The following is a 20,696-nucleotide window of genomic DNA, read 5'->3' as shown; positions in this document are numbered from 1 at the left end:
CCATGCAAGATTTACGTAAAGACAAAGATACACAAGGTTACATATGCTCCAAGACATCGTTTGAAGATAATTTGCAAGAGTTTTAAACGTCAAAACATTGCTAATCAAGGTAAAAGTCTCCCATCGCTCCTGTCCTTTGGACAAGGACCAAGGCGATCCTATCAAAACACTCACGTTCCTTCAAAGTTCAAGGCGAAATGAGGATAGGAAATGCGAAGGACATCGTCGGGGAGACATTACAAAAGAGATCGAAGTTTAAAAGTCGCCAAGATCAAGGAGAAATAATGGATCGCTCCTGTCCCTCTCCAAGGGACAAGGGCGATGGTCCCTTTAATTCGTCCAAACATATGATGAAAGCGAATGGGAATAAGCGCAAAGGACACAAGCAATGATATTTCGAAGGTCAAAGATACAAGATGAACATAAAAACATGGAGATCGCTCCTGTCCCTCTCCAAGGGACCAGGGCGATAATGGTCATGGGATGCACTTGCTCGCACAAGGAAGAAATTCAAGTTCGAAAGACCACCAGATGATCGATTTGGGACGTGGAAATGAAGGAATTAAACGTCGAAAACGCAAGAATCATGCCAAAGATGGTGAATCGCTCCTGTCCCTCTTCAAGGGACTAGAGCGATGAGGTACGTCCCTCTATTTACATATTTTTTGGCGCCAAATTAAACAATTCGAATTTACTTTAAATGCTAAATCAATTTAAAAAATTGAAAATCCATTTTTTTTATTGGCATTTAATATGGCGTTAACATTTTTTGCCTTATTTAAAAATCGAAATTTGCAATTAAAAAACGCAAGGCATTAGTAATTAATTATTTAATTAATAAAAAATCGATTTGAGCACTCATATATGGAGGTCGGCCTTGTTATTTCATTGCAAATCATTTAAAAAATGGTTTTGTTTTTATTGAGTCGGCCTAAGGGGTAAAGGATGCAAGCGCTATATAAGGGGGGTAGAATTATCATTTTCTACATCATTATTTTTACCTTCCTTTATGCGAGTTACCAAGAGGCGAATATAGTGCGAGTTTCATTTATCCAAGGTGGCGAAGACACTCCAAAGGTGGTGCGAATTGCATTGAAGACCAAGGGTGGCGCGCTTAGACATTCCAAAGGTAGTGCGACTTCAAACCATGGTGGCGTAGACATTCCCAAGGTGGTGTGAGGCGTGCGAAGTGTGTTGGAAGAGGTGCGAATTGCATTGAAGATCAAAGGTAGAGCGAATTTGAAGATCCATCCAAGACCACGCCTAAGGCGAATTTGCTAAGGACTTGGTGATTTATTTGTGCGAAATTGAAGATCACATTCTCTCCAGAGGTGGCGAAATCAAATTTGAGGGGATCATATTGAAGATTATCTTTATACCTCAATTTTGCCTAGGCAAATTTTGTTTTTGCATTCTAGAGTTAGCTCTCTATCGAGGTATGGCGATTTGATTATTATTGTTTTATTCCTTCATCGTCATATTTCAAATTTTGAATTTTAAATCTCTTAGCTCAATCGTTGTATTTTAGGAAATGATAATTCTAGGGACTTATCATGAGGTTTCCTAAAATCTATCTCTCTTATCCACGTTATTTATTGCAAAATCTATTTCTTATAATGAAATGTTGTGTAGGTATGGCAACCCCAAAGGCGGGAGCATCCACCAGTCGCTCGGCTCTCATGAAAGAAGATCAGAAGACTGAAGAAGTGGAGACCAAGATCGTGTCCAAGTGGAGCAACATTGGAGATACAAACTTGGGGAACTTTAGCACGAAGAAGTTCCGAGAGGTCCCTTACATCGGCAAGCCATCACCTGTCGCCCGGAGAATAATAGAGAGTGGCATTATCAAGGCGGCCGGTTTTCCTCCAGCTATTCAGTGCCACGAGTTGATGATCGAGTGTGCCCGTCATTACAATCCACAGTCCAGGACAATTGTGTCCAATGAGGGAAACATTTTGGCGTACCTTTCAGAGGAAGCCATAAGTGAAGCCTTCCATCTTCCAGAGCACAGGGACATGATATACAAGAGCATTGAAGGAGCCAGATCAGTGTACGATGATGATCCAGATGCTTGCCTAAGCATAATCAACAAGAACTGGCTACTCAAGAGTCGTCCCCGTCTGAGCAAAGTACCGAACACACCGCACAGAATTGATTTCCAAGAGGAGTACAGAGATTTGATTACCATGCTCAACAGAGTTACAGGAGCACCTCATGCCTTCTATTTTGAGAAATGGATGTTTTATTTCATCCAGGTGATTGTTCAAGGAAAGGGTACAATACATTGGGCTAGGATAATTAGCCATTGCTTAGACGTACAGTTGAGAAGACTCAGGGCTACTAAGTCCTTCCACATGAGTTCATATGTCATCTATGCCTTAATCAGGAGCGTTGAGTACGCAGGACTACCTCACAGAGGAGTGATTGGAAGAGGACCCGGCGAGGTCAGAGTTTGCGAATCCTATGCCTACTTGCATCATCCACCAGGGAAGAACTACAAGTTAATCAATGATACTTTCACGATGAACATCACAAGGACGTTGCAAGGAGGGATTCACAACAGATTATCTCAGGATGCCCAGGAGTTAATCAAGAGGTACGGTGCTTGGTTCATTCAGTTTCCCAAGTTCACTTACATTAGAGTGTATGGATGTCCTTTACCTCCATACATGTTGCCGAGATACCCGACAGACAGGATTGTGTTACTTGAAGTAACAAGGCAGTTGGCAGCATATATGAAGGCATTCAGACACAGACATCAGAATGGAGTTCAGGTACCTATTATTTTGGGTAATTCAGTTGAGGTATGTCCCAATGTCTCAGCCATGGATGACGCAGAGAGGGAGTTAGCCTTGTATCCTTTTTCATCTTTTGCTTGGAGGAATAGTTTTGATCCTCATGGACATTTAGAGGAGACAGTCGGTAGAAGATTTAGACATGAGTACCAGATTGAAGATTTTATGATGAATCTCCTAGATGATCTCGAAGTGAAACGTAAGATACATTCTAGATTGCCTTTGGATTTCATCAGGAAATGTAAGATTTACAGAGTAGCCGACCAAGCTCAGGACAACGGCAGGCACATCCAATCTTCATATGATAGAGAAAGCAAAACAATAAGTTTGAATTGGAATGAGCCCGAAGCCGTGGATTTAGATGATTTGATGGCACCAGTCTTGTCTTGTACTCGCAGATGGGTAGACATTCAACATCAGAAGTTGAGAGAACAAGGCATAGCCATGTCTTTTACTTTGGAAGAAAAGCCAGCCGAAGGTGGAGCAAGTGTGAGTGAAGGCAATCCCAATCCTAGGAATTCAGGTGAAGGTAACCTTCGATGTGCCAGTGAGGGCAATCTCCATCCCAGAGGTTCAAAGAGAAAGGAAAGATCAGAAAAGAAAGAGCCTTCCAAGAAAAAGCAAGGTGCCAACAAAGATCAAACACCAGGTACTTCTTCCAGGCCAGAAGATAGAACAGTTCGAGTGGAAGAATCCATGGAATCGATGGTACAGAATGATAGACAGGAGGAAGAACAGGCACAGCATGTTTCATCCGATGGATCTCTCCAAGACTATGATTTAGATAATGATAATGAAGTAACATCTCCTCCCAGACAAGAAGAAGTAGTACACAAAGAAATTCAAGTTCAAGAGACAAGATCAAATATCCCAGATTGGTTGAAGGAAAGATTGACTAAGGTGATCGTAATTGAGGACGAGGACAGTGCAATCGATCTAGAGAGCCTTGTTGGACGCTCACATATGACAACAGAGAAGAAGAAGGCTACAAAGATGTCCAAGATGATTCGAGATGAGACTGGATCTAGAAAACTGCAGATAGCTACACCGGCGGCAGACAAATATGAGGGTGAGATCCTAGCAGAGGACTATCATATACAGACTATTGAGTTAGGACCATCCACAGCAGAGCAGACTCTAGATGATGCCACCGACACATTTGAGGCACTGAAGGATAAGTTTAGAGAAGAAGTAGAAAAGAATAGAAAGCTTGAGAGAGAGGTCGGTGCATGGAGAACATATTTCAGTCACATCAATGAACCTTTGGGACGTCAGGATCCAGTTAGATCACCATTGCAGGCATTGCCCCTTCAATCAATCAATGAAGCAGAAAGATTCAGGAATATGGTCCAGCGTACATGTAATTGGATGGATAGATCTCACACGGTGGCCATTGAGTTTATTACAAGGATGTCGAAGATCACCCATCAGGCTATCCAAGTTCTTGAGATAATCCACAGATTGATGGCAACAGTAGCTGCATTTGCCCATACCAAGGACGTTATCATTCCTGTCTTGAAAGTTATAAGACATACATCTAGAAGAATTTTAGCACAAGAGAGGATCTTAGAAGGTGATTCTCACAGTTTGTTTCAGTGGTCAACCTTACTCCATATAAAGAGTGTTCTCTTTGAGGACATCAGTGTTAGATGTGGTCAAGTTGAGGAGGTGATCAATCCGATCCAGGACAGAGTATTTGAGGTACTTCGTACCATTCTTGGCAGAAGGATTGAGGTCGAGACAGATGTGGATTTGCAAGAGTTTGAGGATAGAATCACTATCATCTTTCGCAAGGACGCAGATGTTACAGATGAGTAGTATGATCAAATGTATGCCACCATGCTCCTGATTGATAGAACGAAGGAACTTGAACCTACTTGGGACACAGCTCTTCTAGATGCATTTGATCAGGTTATCCACTTAGAAGAGAGTATCAAGAATCTTCCCGAGATTCCAAGCACAGAAATCGAAGGAATCGTGACAAAATTCATTGCATATGCTAAGAAAGAAAATTGGAAAGGGAATAAGATTCTAGATGAAAGGTTGTTACAGATGACATGACATCTTATTTCTCATTGGTTGATACCTCCTAGATTTTTGTGCCAAATTTAATATTTGGCTATGTATTTAATATTGTTCAGTAAAAAGGAGGTCATTTGTAACAAACCCTAATTAGGGTTTAGGTGTCATGATCTTGTCCATTGATTTACTTTCAATCTGGACCTTTCATTGTAACTGGGGATGCTATTTATACCCCCATTTTTCATTTCATTTGTAACAGAATAGTCAATAGAAAAATAGAGAATAGAGTTGGGAAATTAGAGTTGTAAGCAATTTTTATTTTGTAGCAAGATTGAGTCTTGAAGAGAGAAGTTCAAGCAATTGTTGTATATGATGACTTGGAAATCAATAAAATATTGAAGTTATGGTGTTTTGTTGCAAATTTCTTGAGTTATCTTCATGGTTGTTGGATGTACTTGAATCACGCTCAATCAAAGTAGTTTGTTAATTTGAAAGACTAAGTGTGGGATTTGATATTTGGTAGGATTCGCAATCCAAACCACTAGCTTCTTGCTGATTGTAGGAAAGCCTTGCGTGGTCGACTGGAGAACATTTTGAGTCCTTAACCTTCAAGCATTTTCGCATCTAGGATATGTACCTTCGTAGTAGTGTCCTTGGTCTTTAATGCATTGAATACCATTATTACCTTAGAAGATCGCACTAATTTCAATTGAGTTGTTATCTTATGGCAAAATTGAAGTTGGTTGAGTCTTGCCAAATCTCATTCATGCTAAGTCGTTCATAGGGTTAGGCTAGATTAGACCTCTTAAGCCCTATCTTTTGCTTTTTTTTTGAAAGTTCCTTTAGTTTAGTAAAATCTTCGAGCTTTGAATACGTAAGACCCCTTGGAGGAAACAGCAAATCACATCATACCACTAAAAAGCTTGTCCACACGTGGAGACCCCACTAAAAGAACCTTGGAGTCCATCTAACTGATCCTTTTTGCAGATCTTCAGCAGTTAGAGACTATTTTCTCAAGAGAGGATAAGATGCCTATTGGTATTTTATTCTGTGTATGATTGTGTACAAAATACACGTCAACAGAAGACTAAGAAAACACTTTTCGGTTTGCTAGTGGTTCCGGTTATCCTTTATGGGTGTGAAGTTTGGGGGAATAGCATGTCAAACCTCAAATGCAGACAAATAGAGAGAATACAAAAGCATCTTATACTAGCAGCCTCAAAGTCAAATCAACAATACCATATGAGATCCTTTTGGCTGAAGCTAGTATGTACCCAATTGAGGCTTCAGCGGTCATTCGGTTGTTATGCTACTTAAAAAAGGTGGAAAGTATGGATAAGCACCGTTGGCCCATCTTGATTGTTGATGAAAACTTAAGTCGTAGGAAAAAGAGTTGGAAGAAACAAAATAACAAATGGATGAACAAGTGGGACATAAATTTGCACGACTGCTCCAACAACAAAGAGGAGATAAAAAAGTGGGTCTTAGAGAAATTTAGGAATGCCATGTGGATAAACCAGCTAGGCAGGAAAAAAGCGTACTATATTAAAGAATTCAACCCTTTTTGGGCGCATGAGGAAAAAGAATATTTGAGATCTGCGATCAACAGTAAGGCCAAAATTCTAATTGCACAATTAAGGACTGGATCTCACCATTTGAGATCTGAAACTGGTAGATGGAAGGTGCCTAAAGAAGAGTGGGAGGAAAGAGAATGCCTGTTTTGCAGCAAGAGGACAGTAGAAATAGAATGGCATTTCATTATGGAGTGTACAACGTATGAAGACATTCGCAGCCAGTTTGGGAATGAATTAAAAGTAGATAGTCTGAACGAGCTTTTTGAAGAGTCAAGACTTCACAAAACAGCAAACCTCTTAATCAAGATTCACAAGAGAAGATCCAACATGGAAAAGAATCTGAAACTAGGATAAGTTGAACCTGTGGGTCCCTTAAGCCATTGGGTCTCGTGGACGTCATTAAAACCCATTCATTCATTATTCATTTAACCCTTTTTTATTTGTCATATTTTTTATCACGAAGTGCTACTCACGTCCATTGTCTTTTATCATCGATGCTTGCTTTTCTTAACACTTCGACCACCTCTGCTACATAGTCGACCATCACATAGAATCAGCTACCATTTCTTTATCTTTTAATCAAACAAATTTTGATCGCTGTGTATTATATCTGTATTTTATCGCTTACTTGTATATGTGAACCGCATATCTCTAGTATTATATATTTCTTCAATCACTGCACTCTTTTATCAGACATCTCCTTAATACGAAGTATTGTGGTGCTATATGCTTCGATCACTATAATAATTTATTTATTTTGAACAACATATGGATGCGTTCCTTTAAGTGCAAAGTCTTTTACTGTTATGGAAAGATAGGTTCTTGCTTTATCGATCATATTGTATTGTTTTCCAAAACTACATTTTGGTCTTCAGCGCTACATAGTAATATCACTACTCAATACGTAGTGTCATTCTTTGTCTCCAACCGCTGCCTTGTGAAGGTTAGTTGACCACATTATATGCTGACGTTGGATGTTCAAACATATGAGTCGGCTATCATATTTTCAAGGTACGTGAATATGCCCAGCATGTTAAGATCGCCACATTCTGTATACAAGGATCGCAGCTTATTTTGGTTGATGTAATCTGCGTGTTTAATAAGTTGACCAGTATTAACCAAAGTCAACAATAACCATTTATATATGCTTTTCTTAAGTCACTGCTCATTATACTCTCATACAATTGCTGTTTATAAATAAGCATCTTATAAACCATAATCAAGTCTTCATATACTTGAAGTCTCTACCTTGATTAATTAATGTTTGCTTCTTCTGTAACTACCAATTGTGTCTTTCTAATTAATCACAAATAGTATATGAAATCTAATATATTTATTAACGGGTTTATCATTCTGCGTATTGATGTCTTCTTACAGCTGTCTATAACCATTGCTTGTAGATAGTCAGTGCATGATAGTCACTTCCTCCCTGATGCTGAAATCGCTTCCTTATTGCCTGTAGCAACTGATATGAATAGAGTGGCAAGCATAATCTTTGTCATGATCATTCCCATTAACTACCAGTTATACTAATACTCATAGAAGCATTATTATTTAATTTATCCTTTCAATTGACTTCTGAATTATCTGTATGAAATGTCTTATATGTATTTTCTGACCTGTCTTTGATTACTGACAAGTAATTTTACTGTTCTTCATTTGTTACTGTTTGTGCAAATATAATGGTCACTGTTGTATATTACTGTATTCATCTTTGCTGATGTAAGGAGCAGATGAATCGCTGCCAATCATATAGATCCGAAACTCTGTAAGGGTCTGAATGTATATTCTATCAAACAAGGACTGTATGCATATCTGAATGTATAAACAATCTATTTTATGCTTAGACTGAAACTGTATATACATCTGAATGTATGAACTTAGACCGTAATAAGCATAGTAAATCTTAGCAACATATCAATAGGTTCGGCAGTCTTCATGATTTAGCAAATCCTTTTGACATCAATGACAATATTTAGCATCTTACCTTTGACATCAATGACAACTATTCCAACAATCATTGGAAGAAGACTATACATTGTGAATGACAGAGTGAATAGGGATGTGGCGTTTACTCAATAGCATTCAGTTGAAAGATTAACTTTGAGTGGCTAAGAACATATATATTTTTTCTAAGTTCCTCATTCATTATTTGTGGAGAAGTATATAAATTTTCATCTAAAGATTATCATTCACTATATTTTGTCATTTTGCCCTTACATAGAGTGGTTTATCTGTGTTACTGATATATTGCAACAAAAACTTGGCACTAAATGATCTGAAAATGAATCAGTTAATGGTAGACTGAGAGAGTCAAGCTGCAAGTTTACATGCAGCAACGCACAATAATGCTACAATTTCACCTGCAGCAATGTTCCAAGTGCAAGTTCACCTGCAGCAATGTCACAAGTGATTCAATTTGCTGCAAGTGACACCCGCAACAGAGCTGCATCTACAGGTTATCTGTTTTCTCCCACACACATTAGAGACCAATTCTCTTCCAATTTTGTCATAAAAGGGGAAAGAGGAATGTTTCAAGCTGGAGGAAAGCATCATGGGAGAAGTTTCACTATTGGGGGTCACCAAGAGCCTCGTAAATTGTAGTTCTGTTGCAGGCCCAGATATAGACCTCAAATGGCATCAAAACCTAAAATGGTTTGCATATTTGGATTCCTCTCAAAAAGTTGTGTGATTGAAACAAGGTGGTTCATTTTGAGTTCATATGCAAAAATATGGCTGCCAGAAGTTGAGGTTTGTGTTGATTATGAGACTTCTACAGGCCACATTTTTTAGTGATGTGGAATGTTTTCTTCACTGTTGCAGTTTGATAGAGGCAAGTTTTGACTTCTATGGGTTGTGATTGACATATAGACAATGATTGCATCATTTGTTGGGTTTTTAACGTTGACACATTCATTTTTTTACACCAAAATGACTGTCACACAACAAGATACTCCACCATTCAATTTTTTTTTTTAAAAGGGTATGATTTGTTTAAAAGGTAGAGTATGTTGTGGCATATCTTTCTGATGTTCCAGATTCCCATCAGAATATAAGGCAATAAAATGCCATTTTCCAACTGAAAAATGGAAGAAAAGAGAGGCAACATAAATGACAATCTAGTTTTTGGTGATTTAAATGCCATTTTTGACTATTGCATGGTCGCTGAAACAAAATAGTTGCATTGGGAGTGTATTGCAGCTGCAGTTGAGCTCAATAAATATTTGTAGGAGCTTGTTGCAGGCATATTGGCTTGTTTAAATGTCTGTAACTAATTTCTGAATATTGGAACATAGAGTAGTTGCTCTCTAGGCTGGAGTTTTTACCCAAAGTGAGCTTTCTCAAGGCAAATCTCTGTTTTCTTTTTTGTGAGTGATGTTTATTTCTGTCTGTATGCATGTTCAGAGTTCAAATTCCCTTGTTTGCTCATGTCATTTAATGGTTTACAGCTATTGTTTATGGTAAAAGTGCTGGTTGAGGAGTGTTGTGAGGTCTTTACATTAATTAAATCTGCTTATGCAGAGTGAAGTGTGGTAACTCAATTGTGCACATTGATTTTGGTAGGAGTTTTAATATACTGGTTCCTGAAGTCTATACATACGTAGCAGTGGCCTTTGAGAACACTACAAAATTCTTCTCATCTCAATTTGGTCCATTCATAGGAGGATTTTGTGTGGAAAAAAAGAATATTCAGTAAACTTGTGTCAAGATGAAAGATTCATTGACATTTCAGATCTCCTGCATCATAGTGAAAATGATGAGAGATTACAGATTCAGACCTCCTTATACAGGTAACTCTTATACTTACATGAGGTGGGGTCTATATTGACCAATACTGAAGTAGTTATTTGGCCTAGCATATTAATTATTAAATGTTTACTAGAGTGGAGTTCCAAACAAGGAATAACCAAAAAATTATTAATTAATAATGATTTAGTTATTAGAACAAATGTGGGGACTGAGCAAAATATGTTTTATAAGTGCTTGTAAACGGCGACCAAACATACCATGAACCAACGCCATCCTCCCTATTCAAATTGTTAGTTCTCTCATCTATTTCAACAGCTTCCATAAGATGCCCCTTGGTCAGGTGATTCTCTTTGGATGACACTTTTTCTTCAGCAGTGCAAACCTTGTGAATTTGTTGCTGCAAAAAAAAATTCTATGATCTACTCAATCCTTTTCTCTTGATCCTTCTTATTTAACATTCACTTGTGATGTAATTAGACGTGTTAGGCTTCTGGATGCTTTAGATTATCATCATTAATGCATTTTCATATGTTGAATTTCATGTGGTCTGTCAACAGCTTTTCACTTTTGGGCATTTCATAAATTTATTCTCTTTATTCTATCTATTTACAAGTACATTTCAAATTGTTTTTCTTAACTTGATTAGTAGGATTAGATGCAGTTCTATGCAAAGGACTACCAAGCAGAATGTTCACTTGGTTAAAAAACATAATATGTGTTATACTGCAATAATATGCTTGATGTCAGAAGAACAAAGGGCATTTTCTAACCACTTCTTTGTCTAAGGATTGCATGTCTTGTAGACGATAAATTAATTTTCATAGGCCCTTTTGGACTCAGCAAAAGTTACATGGTTAACTTTGTTTATTCACATGGTTACGCTGATCTTGCTTGATGTCAAAAGAAAAATGAGCATTTTCTAACCACTTTTTTGTCTAAGGATTGCATGTCTCTTAGATAGATTTATTGGTGGAATAGTGATTTAACAAAAGGTACATGGCTAACTTTGTTTATTTACATGGTTAGGATGATCTTATTGCTCGACTAAGCCCTGCTGCTTTAGAAGACTTACGCTCGGAGATACCAAAGACTGACTGGTTTGCTTCTTTGTTCTTATGACATTCCATGCAGTGAATTGAATGAAATTAAAATATGACTTTATTTAACTTCTTCTAGAACTAGGATAGCATGTCAATTTCTTGAGAAGTTTTATGTACATACAAAATATACCCATGAATAATACAAAAATAGTTTTAGAAATCTCTAATACTTAATCAGTTGGATATTTCAGTTCATGATTCACTAACATGTACATATCTTTTCCTTACATGTTCCCAAGTTCCATGCTATCGGAACAACAATTTAAGGCTGCAAATTGATGGTAGTACTTCTTGATGGCTTCTATCTGCATCATATATTCTGTGTTATGCATTTGTTTACATTTTCACAGACATGCCTAAATTCATTGCATATCATATTTCCACCCCTTTTATGCTACTATTAGCATGTGATTCTTCATTATTCCAGAAGACCAATGATGCAACAAAGAGTATACTTATTCTTAGCTTATGCGAGCTTTAATTTGAAGTCTCCTTTGCTATTTTCTGTTTTTTATTTTTTTCACTGAATTTTGACCAACAAACCAAACTAGAACAACAAATAAAAATTGAAAACTAACAGCTGGAAACACTACAAACCCTTTAATGCTGATTAACATATTGCATGTCAAATCTGAACCAATTTGGGACAAATATAATTGCTGGTACAAACCCTAGATCATTCATAATACTCAGATCTGAATCAAATATGAATTTAGAAACACTGAGTTTGATTTTATTAATTTGCAGCTGCTGACAATGTTTATAAAGCTTAAAACATGTTTTTAAACATACCATGGGTCTGAAATTGATAATTCTACTCATATTGTTCTCCTTGGGATAGTATGGCTGGCTGATCCAGCTGAAATGATGAGATTTGTTGATTTGTACGGACTGGTACAGCTGCAAGATGAGGGTTATATGACTGCTACAGGAATCCAATCTGCCAAATAAAATCAGCCCTCCAAAGTGATGATACAGATCCTCTATTGATCCCTGCAGACCTGTAGAGTACCCTGCAACAACAAATATAGCTGGTACGGCTAGTAATCAATGATACATGGCTGGATCAGAATGTATGGTGGCTGCTGATAAGTCAAAATGATATTTCTTAGTGTCCAAAAAAGCTTCCTTCTGCTTCTGGTGGCTGGAAACTCAAGAAATGTTGTCAAGTAATGATGTATGGATCCCCAAATGCTGCAATATATGGTATGGATTGACTGTAGGGTTTCCTCAATAGTTGGCACACCTCCAATCAGCATGAAATAGGGGGATCAGCAGCAATGAATGGCAGATCACTCTGAAAATTCACATGCCCTTTCAACAATTATTTGCTTGGAAATCTAATCAATACTATTCTTTAGAAAACAAGAGCCAAGGGGGTTTTCATCCTTGAATGCCAAAGCTCATAATGAAAATGCTAAAATGAAGTCAAGCGTCTGCTATTTAAACATTTCCAATTTAGGCCCTTGATTAAAAATAAATTTCCCTCCAATTAGTATTTAAAATTACTTTTAATTTTATTTTATTTAAAATTTTAAAAGTACTCTTTATTTTAATATTAGTGTTTAAAAACAATTTATTATTAAAATAATAATATTATTTGAGTTGCCCCTTAAATTAAAAATTACTAGGTTCAAATTAAAATAATATTAAAATTGATTTCCTTTGCTTTGCTCTTTAGCCAATGGAAAATGGGAATAAGCTAGAGGCCTTCTCTATGGTGCTATTTCTAAAAAGGGGACATGACAGTCTACCTTTCCCAAACTTGTTTGCCCTCAAGTAATTGTGGCATGGTATAATCAAATAATACCCTGCCCAAGCTATGGATCTTGATGTAGCATTTGTAGAGTTTGGATCTGTTGATGGTGTTTTTATGCACTATGCAACGCAGAATAAAATACCAATGGCACTCTATCATTTCTTGAATAAAGACTCTCAAATGCTGAAGATTTGCAAAGGATCACTTGAGATGACTTCAAGGTTCCTGATGTTAGGTCTTAACGTGTTGGATAGCTTCAATGGCATATGATTTCTTGTACCTGCGAGGGGACTTATGTACTAGCTTGATTCAATCTGGTTATGACGTTCTTCAAATGATGTTGCAATATCACTCTTTTCTACTTATACTTATTGTTAAAAAAAATTGAAAAAAGGGAATAGGGTGTAGGAATGCTATTCTAAACTAGGAATGCAATACAATAGACAATCTCAACTGAGCTCAACTAAGCTTTGCTTTGACATCTCTTGAACATCTCCACAACGCTAGTGCAATCTTCTAAGGGTAGCTCAATGATTTTCAAATCACTAACTCAAACATAGACACTTTCAAAATGAAGCATATCAATGATGAATAGTAATTGAAGTTAAGCTTAAGTTGAATGATTCCAGTTGACCACGCAAGGCAAGTTTACAATCAACAAACTGCTAGTAGTATGGATAATGGAGCTTCATTGTCAATCATGCACATGTATCTTTCACTCATCTAAATACTTAAATCTATTCTAAATTTTTTTTGCCTTTTGATTGTAAGTTCTCACAAAAGGCATGAAGAAACAAGCAAATGCTCCAAAACTCAAAATAAGTCACCAACACTTAAAATGATTTTATTAATTTCTGAAACATCAAGCAACAATTCTTCAAAGTCTTCTGATTGATCTCTTCTCTCTTCTAACTATTATTATCTCTAGTAGTTACAAATAAAATGAACTGAGCTTATATAGAGCTCCCAATTACAATGGATGACCAAGATTGAACTAAATTCAAGGGCCCACATTTTGCCACCTAAACCCTAATTAGGGTTTGTTATTACAAAATACCTAACTTATTTCAAAGCATTAAATGACAACCAATGGGAATATGACATCCATTTGGCACAAAATACGAGGATAAATTCTCCAATAGGAAAAATGATGCCACATAGGATCATAACAAACTTTCTTCTAGAATCTTGTTGACCTTATCCTTTTCTCTTTTTGCAAATTCAATGAATCTGGACGTCATAGATTCTATCTTGGTTGTTGGGACTTGTTGTGACGTTTTCACACATCGCCCCATTGCAAATGGGGACCCTTGCCTTTTTGCTTTTTAGGGTTTGTTTTTTGGTCTTTTAGGGTTTTGTTAGTTAGCCTTTGCATTTTGAGTGCTGTCGGGGAGATCAATAGGATAGCAAGTCCGGCTTGAGTGATGTCTTGATCCTGAAATTTGGCTAAGTCTGAAAGTCCTGATCCTGAAATTTGGCTAAGTCTGGAATGTCCTGATCCTGAAATTTGACTAAGTCTCGAAATTGAAAAACCTCCAAAAACTAGATTTTGCTATATAACTCCTGGAGGTCTGAAACCACTCTCAAACATCCTGAAAGTATATATGGAATATAATCTTTCTTCTTACTTATACTTAAATGTTATATTCCATAAAAATTATCCTAATGGAGAGTTCAAAAAGTCAAATTTCGCCCCTGTCCTTCACTGAGGATCCAGAGCGAAAATCGCTCATGTCCCTCACCAAGGGTCCAGAGCGAAAAAGCTTAGTGGAGTCATTCCTGACCTTGTTTGGACAAATTGAGACATCAAAGGCATGAAGGAGGACGTAATCAACCCATTGAAGATAGTTTTGAAAGTTAACAAGGCATAAATGAGCTCATAAAGGCCAGGGCGCTCCTGTCCCTCTCCAAGGGACCAGAGCGATTTTCCCTCAAGACAAGTTTTTGGCAAAAGGAAGGCAAGTTTCGCGTTTGAGGTGGGTGAAGGAAGACGCAATCGATCCGTTGAAGATAATTTTCGAAGCTAGCAAAACACAAGTGAGCTTATAAATGCAAAATTGCTCCTGTCCCTCTCCCAGGGACCAGGGCGAAAAACACATTAGCTAACCTTCCTCTCCAAATTCGGATGAATCCAAGTCAAGATGCAAGGTCAAAATGATGTTTAAAAGGTTTCACGGAGGAATGAAGTAACAAAGGCCATCAAGTTGATGAAAAATGGCTAGGGCGCTCCTATCCCTCACCAAGGGACCTGAGCGAAATTTTCAAAATACTTAATTACCTAGCATTGTGAAATACTATTTCTTGCTTCCAGGACTCAAGATGAAGGGGGGAATTATATTCTACGTGTAGAAAGTGATTCAAGGTTGATACGATTAAGAATTTGTGCAATAAACTAAAAGGCGCTCCTGTCCTTCAGTCAAGGACCAAGGCGATATTCATTAAAACAATCATTTCCTTCCAAGACCACGCCAAGGCAAGGTTGTGCAAAGTCAGAAATGCCTTTAAGAAGATGGTGAACAAAGAAATTACCCCAAGAATCAATAATCTTAGGCTCAAATACAAAAATCGCTCCTGTCCCTCACCAAGGGACCAGGGCGAAAATGGTTCTAAGGAGCATTCGTTCCAAAAATTGAATAGATCAAACTCAAGATTTCAAGTAAAATGCCATTTTGGACGTCCAGGATGAAGTGTTGAACGTGAAAAACAAGAATTGCAAGGCTAAAGTGTAAGGGCGCTCTATCCCTCTCCCAGGGACCAGAGCGATCTTGTTGATGTCCATTATCTTGCCATGCCTAGGCGCCAATATCATCTATGACACATTAAATGCCAATTTCGATAAAACCTTGAAATATTTTTGAAATTAAATTGACATTTAATAAGTGCGCAAAACATTTAATAATTAATTTATGCCTTTAAAAAATCGAAATTTTAATTATAAAGGCATTTAAAATTAATTATTATTAATTTAAAAATAAAATTGGGGCGCTTGGGGTATTATTTAATGTTTTTATCAAGTCGGCCTCTTCTTTTTTTAATTTTTTTTTTTTTTTTGCCTTTATTTGCAAGGTCGGCCTCATGGGTAAGTGGAAGGTGAGCGCTCTATATATTGGAGGTGTTTTTTTCATTATTCAAATCATTCATTCATCCATTATTCCAAGTGCGATTTGGAGGGCAAAGAGGAGTTGCGAAATCTAGCTTGTGTGGAGCGAATTTCTACTAAGTGTGGAGAAGCTAGTGGAGGGCGAAATTCATCTTGAAGGCTATTGGAGAGGCGTATTTCTTGCTAGTTTGGAAGATAATTTCCAGATTTTTGAAGACATTTGAAGGCGAATTTCCAGATTTTTGAAGAGGAAGGTGGAGTTCTTTTCCAAGCTAAAGGAGGTGCATTTTATCCAAGGGAGAGCTTTGATCTACACTTTGCCTAGCAAAATTCATCTATTTTTACATCATTTCTTAGAGTTAATTCTCAAGAGGAGGTATGGCAAAATCATCTTGACACCCTTATTCAAGGTTTGATTTTTTTAGACATTTTTTAGAAAAGTCTAAGTATTACATGGTTAATTAGGAAATGATAACTCAAGATTTATCATGAAGTTTCCTAATTAAAATCTTGAATCTTCCTTTTAAAGTTTAATTTTTAGATTTCAAGATATATTACTAATTTTGAAATGTTGTGTAGGTATCAAGATGGCGACTCCCAAACTCGAAGGATCTACAAGTCGGACGGTCTCCTCCAGGACGATCAAGCAAGGACAAGGGCGACCTCCTCCAGTCTAGCATCAACAAGGACGGCCTTCTTTGGACTAACGTCATCAAGGGCGACTTCTCCAATCCAGTATTCAAAGGCAAGGTACATCAATCGTCCTGCACATCAAGGACACAAGAAGTCAAAGCAAAGGGTTCGTTGAAGAAGCAGATAGTTCCAGATGAATTAATTAAAGCTAGCTTCTCAACAACATCAAGTTGAATATTTACCAAGTTACAAGTGTCAGATGAGGTGGCATCCTAGTCATCACTTCTCCAGTCAGTGTGGTCCACCTCAGCATTTCCAGATTCAATGTACCTAACTCATGGAAGGTGGCACAAACTCCGATGTACCTACCCCAGCTATCCATTGGTGGAATTTTCTAGAGAGGACATGTGTCCAAGCAATACAATTTTATCATTGGTCAAGCATTAAATGTTATGTAATGGTTGTAACAAACCCTAATTAGGGTTTTCATTGTTGAATCTTGGCCTTTGATCTCAAATCGATCTAAGCCATCGAATTGTATTGAGGGCACTATATAAGCCCTGGCATTTCATTTTGTAAAAGGTAATAGTTAGAGAGTTGAAAGCAGTTAGAAAGGAGTTAGTGAATAGAGAGTAGTTAGAAGGTGATTAGAATAGCAATTAGAATAGAGTAGAGAGAGAAGGCAAAGATTGTTGCCAAGATGTTGTTGTAAAAGACTTGTAACTTCATTGAAGAAATGGTGAAATTTATGGGTCGATTCGACAATTTGCATGGTCTTTATACTTCTCATATTTGGTTTCATGTTAGTAGATGAGTGGAAGAAATGTGCTTGATTGATGGTGGAATTCGTATATCCATACTACTAGTAGTTTGTTGATTGCAAACTTGCCTTGTGTAGTCAACTGGAATCATTCAGCTTAAGCTTAACTTCAATTGTCGCTTCTTCATTGATATGCATCAACCTGATGGTGTCTATGCCTGCAGTGATGATTTGAACATCATAAAGCTTTCCTTCGAAGATCGCACTAACCTTGTGGAGATGTTCCTGCGATGTCAAAACAAGACTTAGTTAGAATTTCATCAAAGATCATCCATTGTTCTTACATTCTTAGTGTTAGGATTAGATCCTTTCCTCGCCCTCATCTTTTTTCTTTTTTTTTTTTTCAAATCAAAACTAGCAAGAGCCTGTGTTACAGCAATATTCAAAGCAGATCAGACGTTCAATCATCAAATGTAAGTCCCCTTGTGATTCCAGCAAATCACATCATACCACAGAGAGCTTATCCACACGTAGAGACCCTACATACAAGAACCTTGAAGTCATCCCGATTGATCCTTTTTGCGACATCTTCAGCATTCGGAGGCTTTACTCAAGAGAGGATAAGGTACCCTTGGGTATTTTATTCTGTGTTTGATAGTGTACAAAATACACGTCAACAGGACTACAGGTAGATTCTTCACTTGCTCTTCCAGGTAGTTGATTTCATCTAAGCTGGTGGCGAAGGTTTTCTCCCAATCTGGTCCAAAGTCTCTAGTCTTGTACGATGAATGAATGGACAGCATCTAACTGCTTCTCAGAAGGCATTCCATTTGGTTCAAAGGAAAAGAATTTTCACATTATCTATCAAATCTTTCCACAACAATGTCAACTCCTTCATTCTTTCTTTTCTCAAGAATAATCTCAGCCACCTGCAGAATCTTATCATGTATTGCATTGATTGCTTGATCAACTTGATGTTGGCATTGATGTCAACATGTGTGTGTGTAGGGCTGAGTTGATGAAGTTGCAGAGAGACATACAGGACACCCACTGGATGAAGATACAACAGCCATGCAGAGTTAATTAATGTCAACAGTTAAGATGCTGCAATGGTTACAGTGATGCAGGATGATGAGGTCTCAAAAGAAGATCAGGTTGGCTCATATGGTGTTGCATCAAGATGGTAGAGTTGTGAAGGTTGTACGATTATGCATGGAGGTTGCATGAAGTCAGATATGGCACTTGCAGGTGATTAAAGGACCGAGGCCATAGAGCTGTGATGACATGAGGCAAACGGGATTGACCAAGAGCATAAGTGTTGCTACAACATCATATAACACACCGTGTTATACGCACAAGGAGATTCAGGAGGAATGCATGAAGTGTGTCATTGGGACTTGAAAATGGACAAGGAGGTCACAGGTAGTTGAGTTGGAAATGTATTGGGCGAGCTTGTCTGACACAAAAACAATATAGTTGAAATTGCGCATAACATGCAGGTTATCGCCATCTACAAAGCTGTAGAAGGTGATTGAGCTGTCAATAACACAACAGGTTAGTTGTGTTGGTCTTATGACAGAAGAAGTCAATAACACGACAAGTTTTCATTTTGGCATGATTGTGGTTTTGTCTCGGCGATATGGTGTATTTCGGTGTGACCATGTGATAGGGAGTTTGCTAGAAAGTGCTCAACAAGGATGTTTATGTCTAATGGTTCAATTTGTTTCCAAAAGACTTGTTTGTGACTGTTGTATATGTTTGCAAAATCATTCTTGAGGTTTTAATGCTAAGCAACTCATGCATCACTTCCCTAACAAACTCCCCTTTTGAGCGAGCTCATACCCTTACTCATCCACTATTCACTATATTCAACCACTACATTCTTTCTCATACATACCTCTGATCTTTGAGCATCTCACGAACTATACTCTGACATTTTAAATTCCTCCAAGAGGTTTAGGAAGCTAGGTAAAGGTTTGTTTAAGAACTTGCTTATTATTGTCTTCTTGGCTACCTTGTTTCATTTGCTCAAACCCCACCTACGAGGTCTCAAACCCAAAATCACTTTACAAGGCTGTCACAGAGGTTTTTTTTTAAAAAGGTTCCTTCACCATTTGGTTTGTCCTTCAAAGTTTCCGCAAGCCCCAACTTCCTCAAGAAAATCGTGTTCATGTTTTGTGTGAAAAAGTCTAGAAAAGGCTACTGTAATGTCCCCACCTTTTTAGCATCTCAGTGGAGTTCTTAGCCTTTACATTCTCTGAAGGCTAAGTGGAGAAATAAGGAGAAATTGATTAAATTAATTTCTTATTAAGTCATTAAATAAAATAAAATAAACAAAGGTGACTTTATATTTAATTAATTTAATTAAAAGTGACTTAAGTGATTTATTTAAATATTTTAATGTTATTATAAAGTTATAAAGTAACTTTATAATAATAAAGTCACTTTAATATTATAATGTGTGAATATGTCTTTAATCCCACATTGGCCAAGAAAGTGTTTGAGCTCTCATAAGAAAGAATAAAAAGGGACTTAAGAGCTCATTTTATATCATCCATCCAGAGAATTGATATTTGTTTGTTATGAACTTGGGAGAAGAAGCCAAGGGTTTCTGATTCAGTCAGCCATTGGAGAGCGACAATTCTTCAGTGTTGCAACCATTTGAGGTGGTGAAATATCCACTGAATTTGGCATTTCAGGAGAGCTTCATTCTGGAGTTCTATTTGGGCTTTAAAAAGAAGGGAAGACATCTAGGGTATGCAGATTTTCGAATATATATCAATTGCAGACCTACAGTTTCATTTGGCAGCCATTAAAAATCAGAATTGAAGCAATCATTTCAAGATACAATTGCTGCTACAGTACCCGCGCTACAATAGACGCTACAGTAACCGCGCTACAGTAGACGCTACAGTAATCCGTGAATAGTGAAACGCTACAGTGGCGTGAATAGTGACGTGCTACAGTACTAAGAAATCAGGCATTTAATTGGCAAATTATTCGTAGCTACAGCAGGAATGTGTTTAATTGGCAGTCCATTGAAGAGTGGAGACCATCATTTGCAGCAAGCATTTTACATATCAGGTTCTCTAATTTTGCTGTCATAAGTTTTGGAAATTACATGTTATACCTTTGTAACTATTTGGTGTGAGAATAACTAATAAAAACTTCATTATGCTACTGCCACATAATTTCTAGTTTGC

The 20,696-nt window shown here is 37.4% G+C and overlaps 1 protein-coding gene across 2 annotated transcripts in view; it reads left to right on the top strand.

The window, feature by feature from the left end:
* Positions 1-20,696, top strand: part of LOC131071266 (uncharacterized) — a 265,220-nt gene that overhangs the window by 215,764 nt on the left and 28,760 nt on the right. For both annotated transcript variants that reach the window (XM_058007035.1, XM_058007036.2), the window contains exon 7: positions 11,168-11,238. In XM_058007035.1, the coding sequence (XP_057863018.1) occupies positions 11,168-11,238 (71 nt within the window). The remainder of the gene's footprint in view (positions 1-11,167; positions 11,239-20,696) is intronic.

This window comes from Cryptomeria japonica, chromosome 8 (assembly GCF_030272615.1).
Source record: "Cryptomeria japonica chromosome 8, Sugi_1.0, whole genome shotgun sequence".
Classification (NCBI taxonomy): domain Eukaryota; kingdom Viridiplantae; phylum Streptophyta; class Pinopsida; order Cupressales; family Cupressaceae; genus Cryptomeria; species Cryptomeria japonica.
The sequence above is the reverse complement of the archived record's forward strand: the minus strand, read 5'-3'. Positions and strand labels throughout refer to the sequence as shown.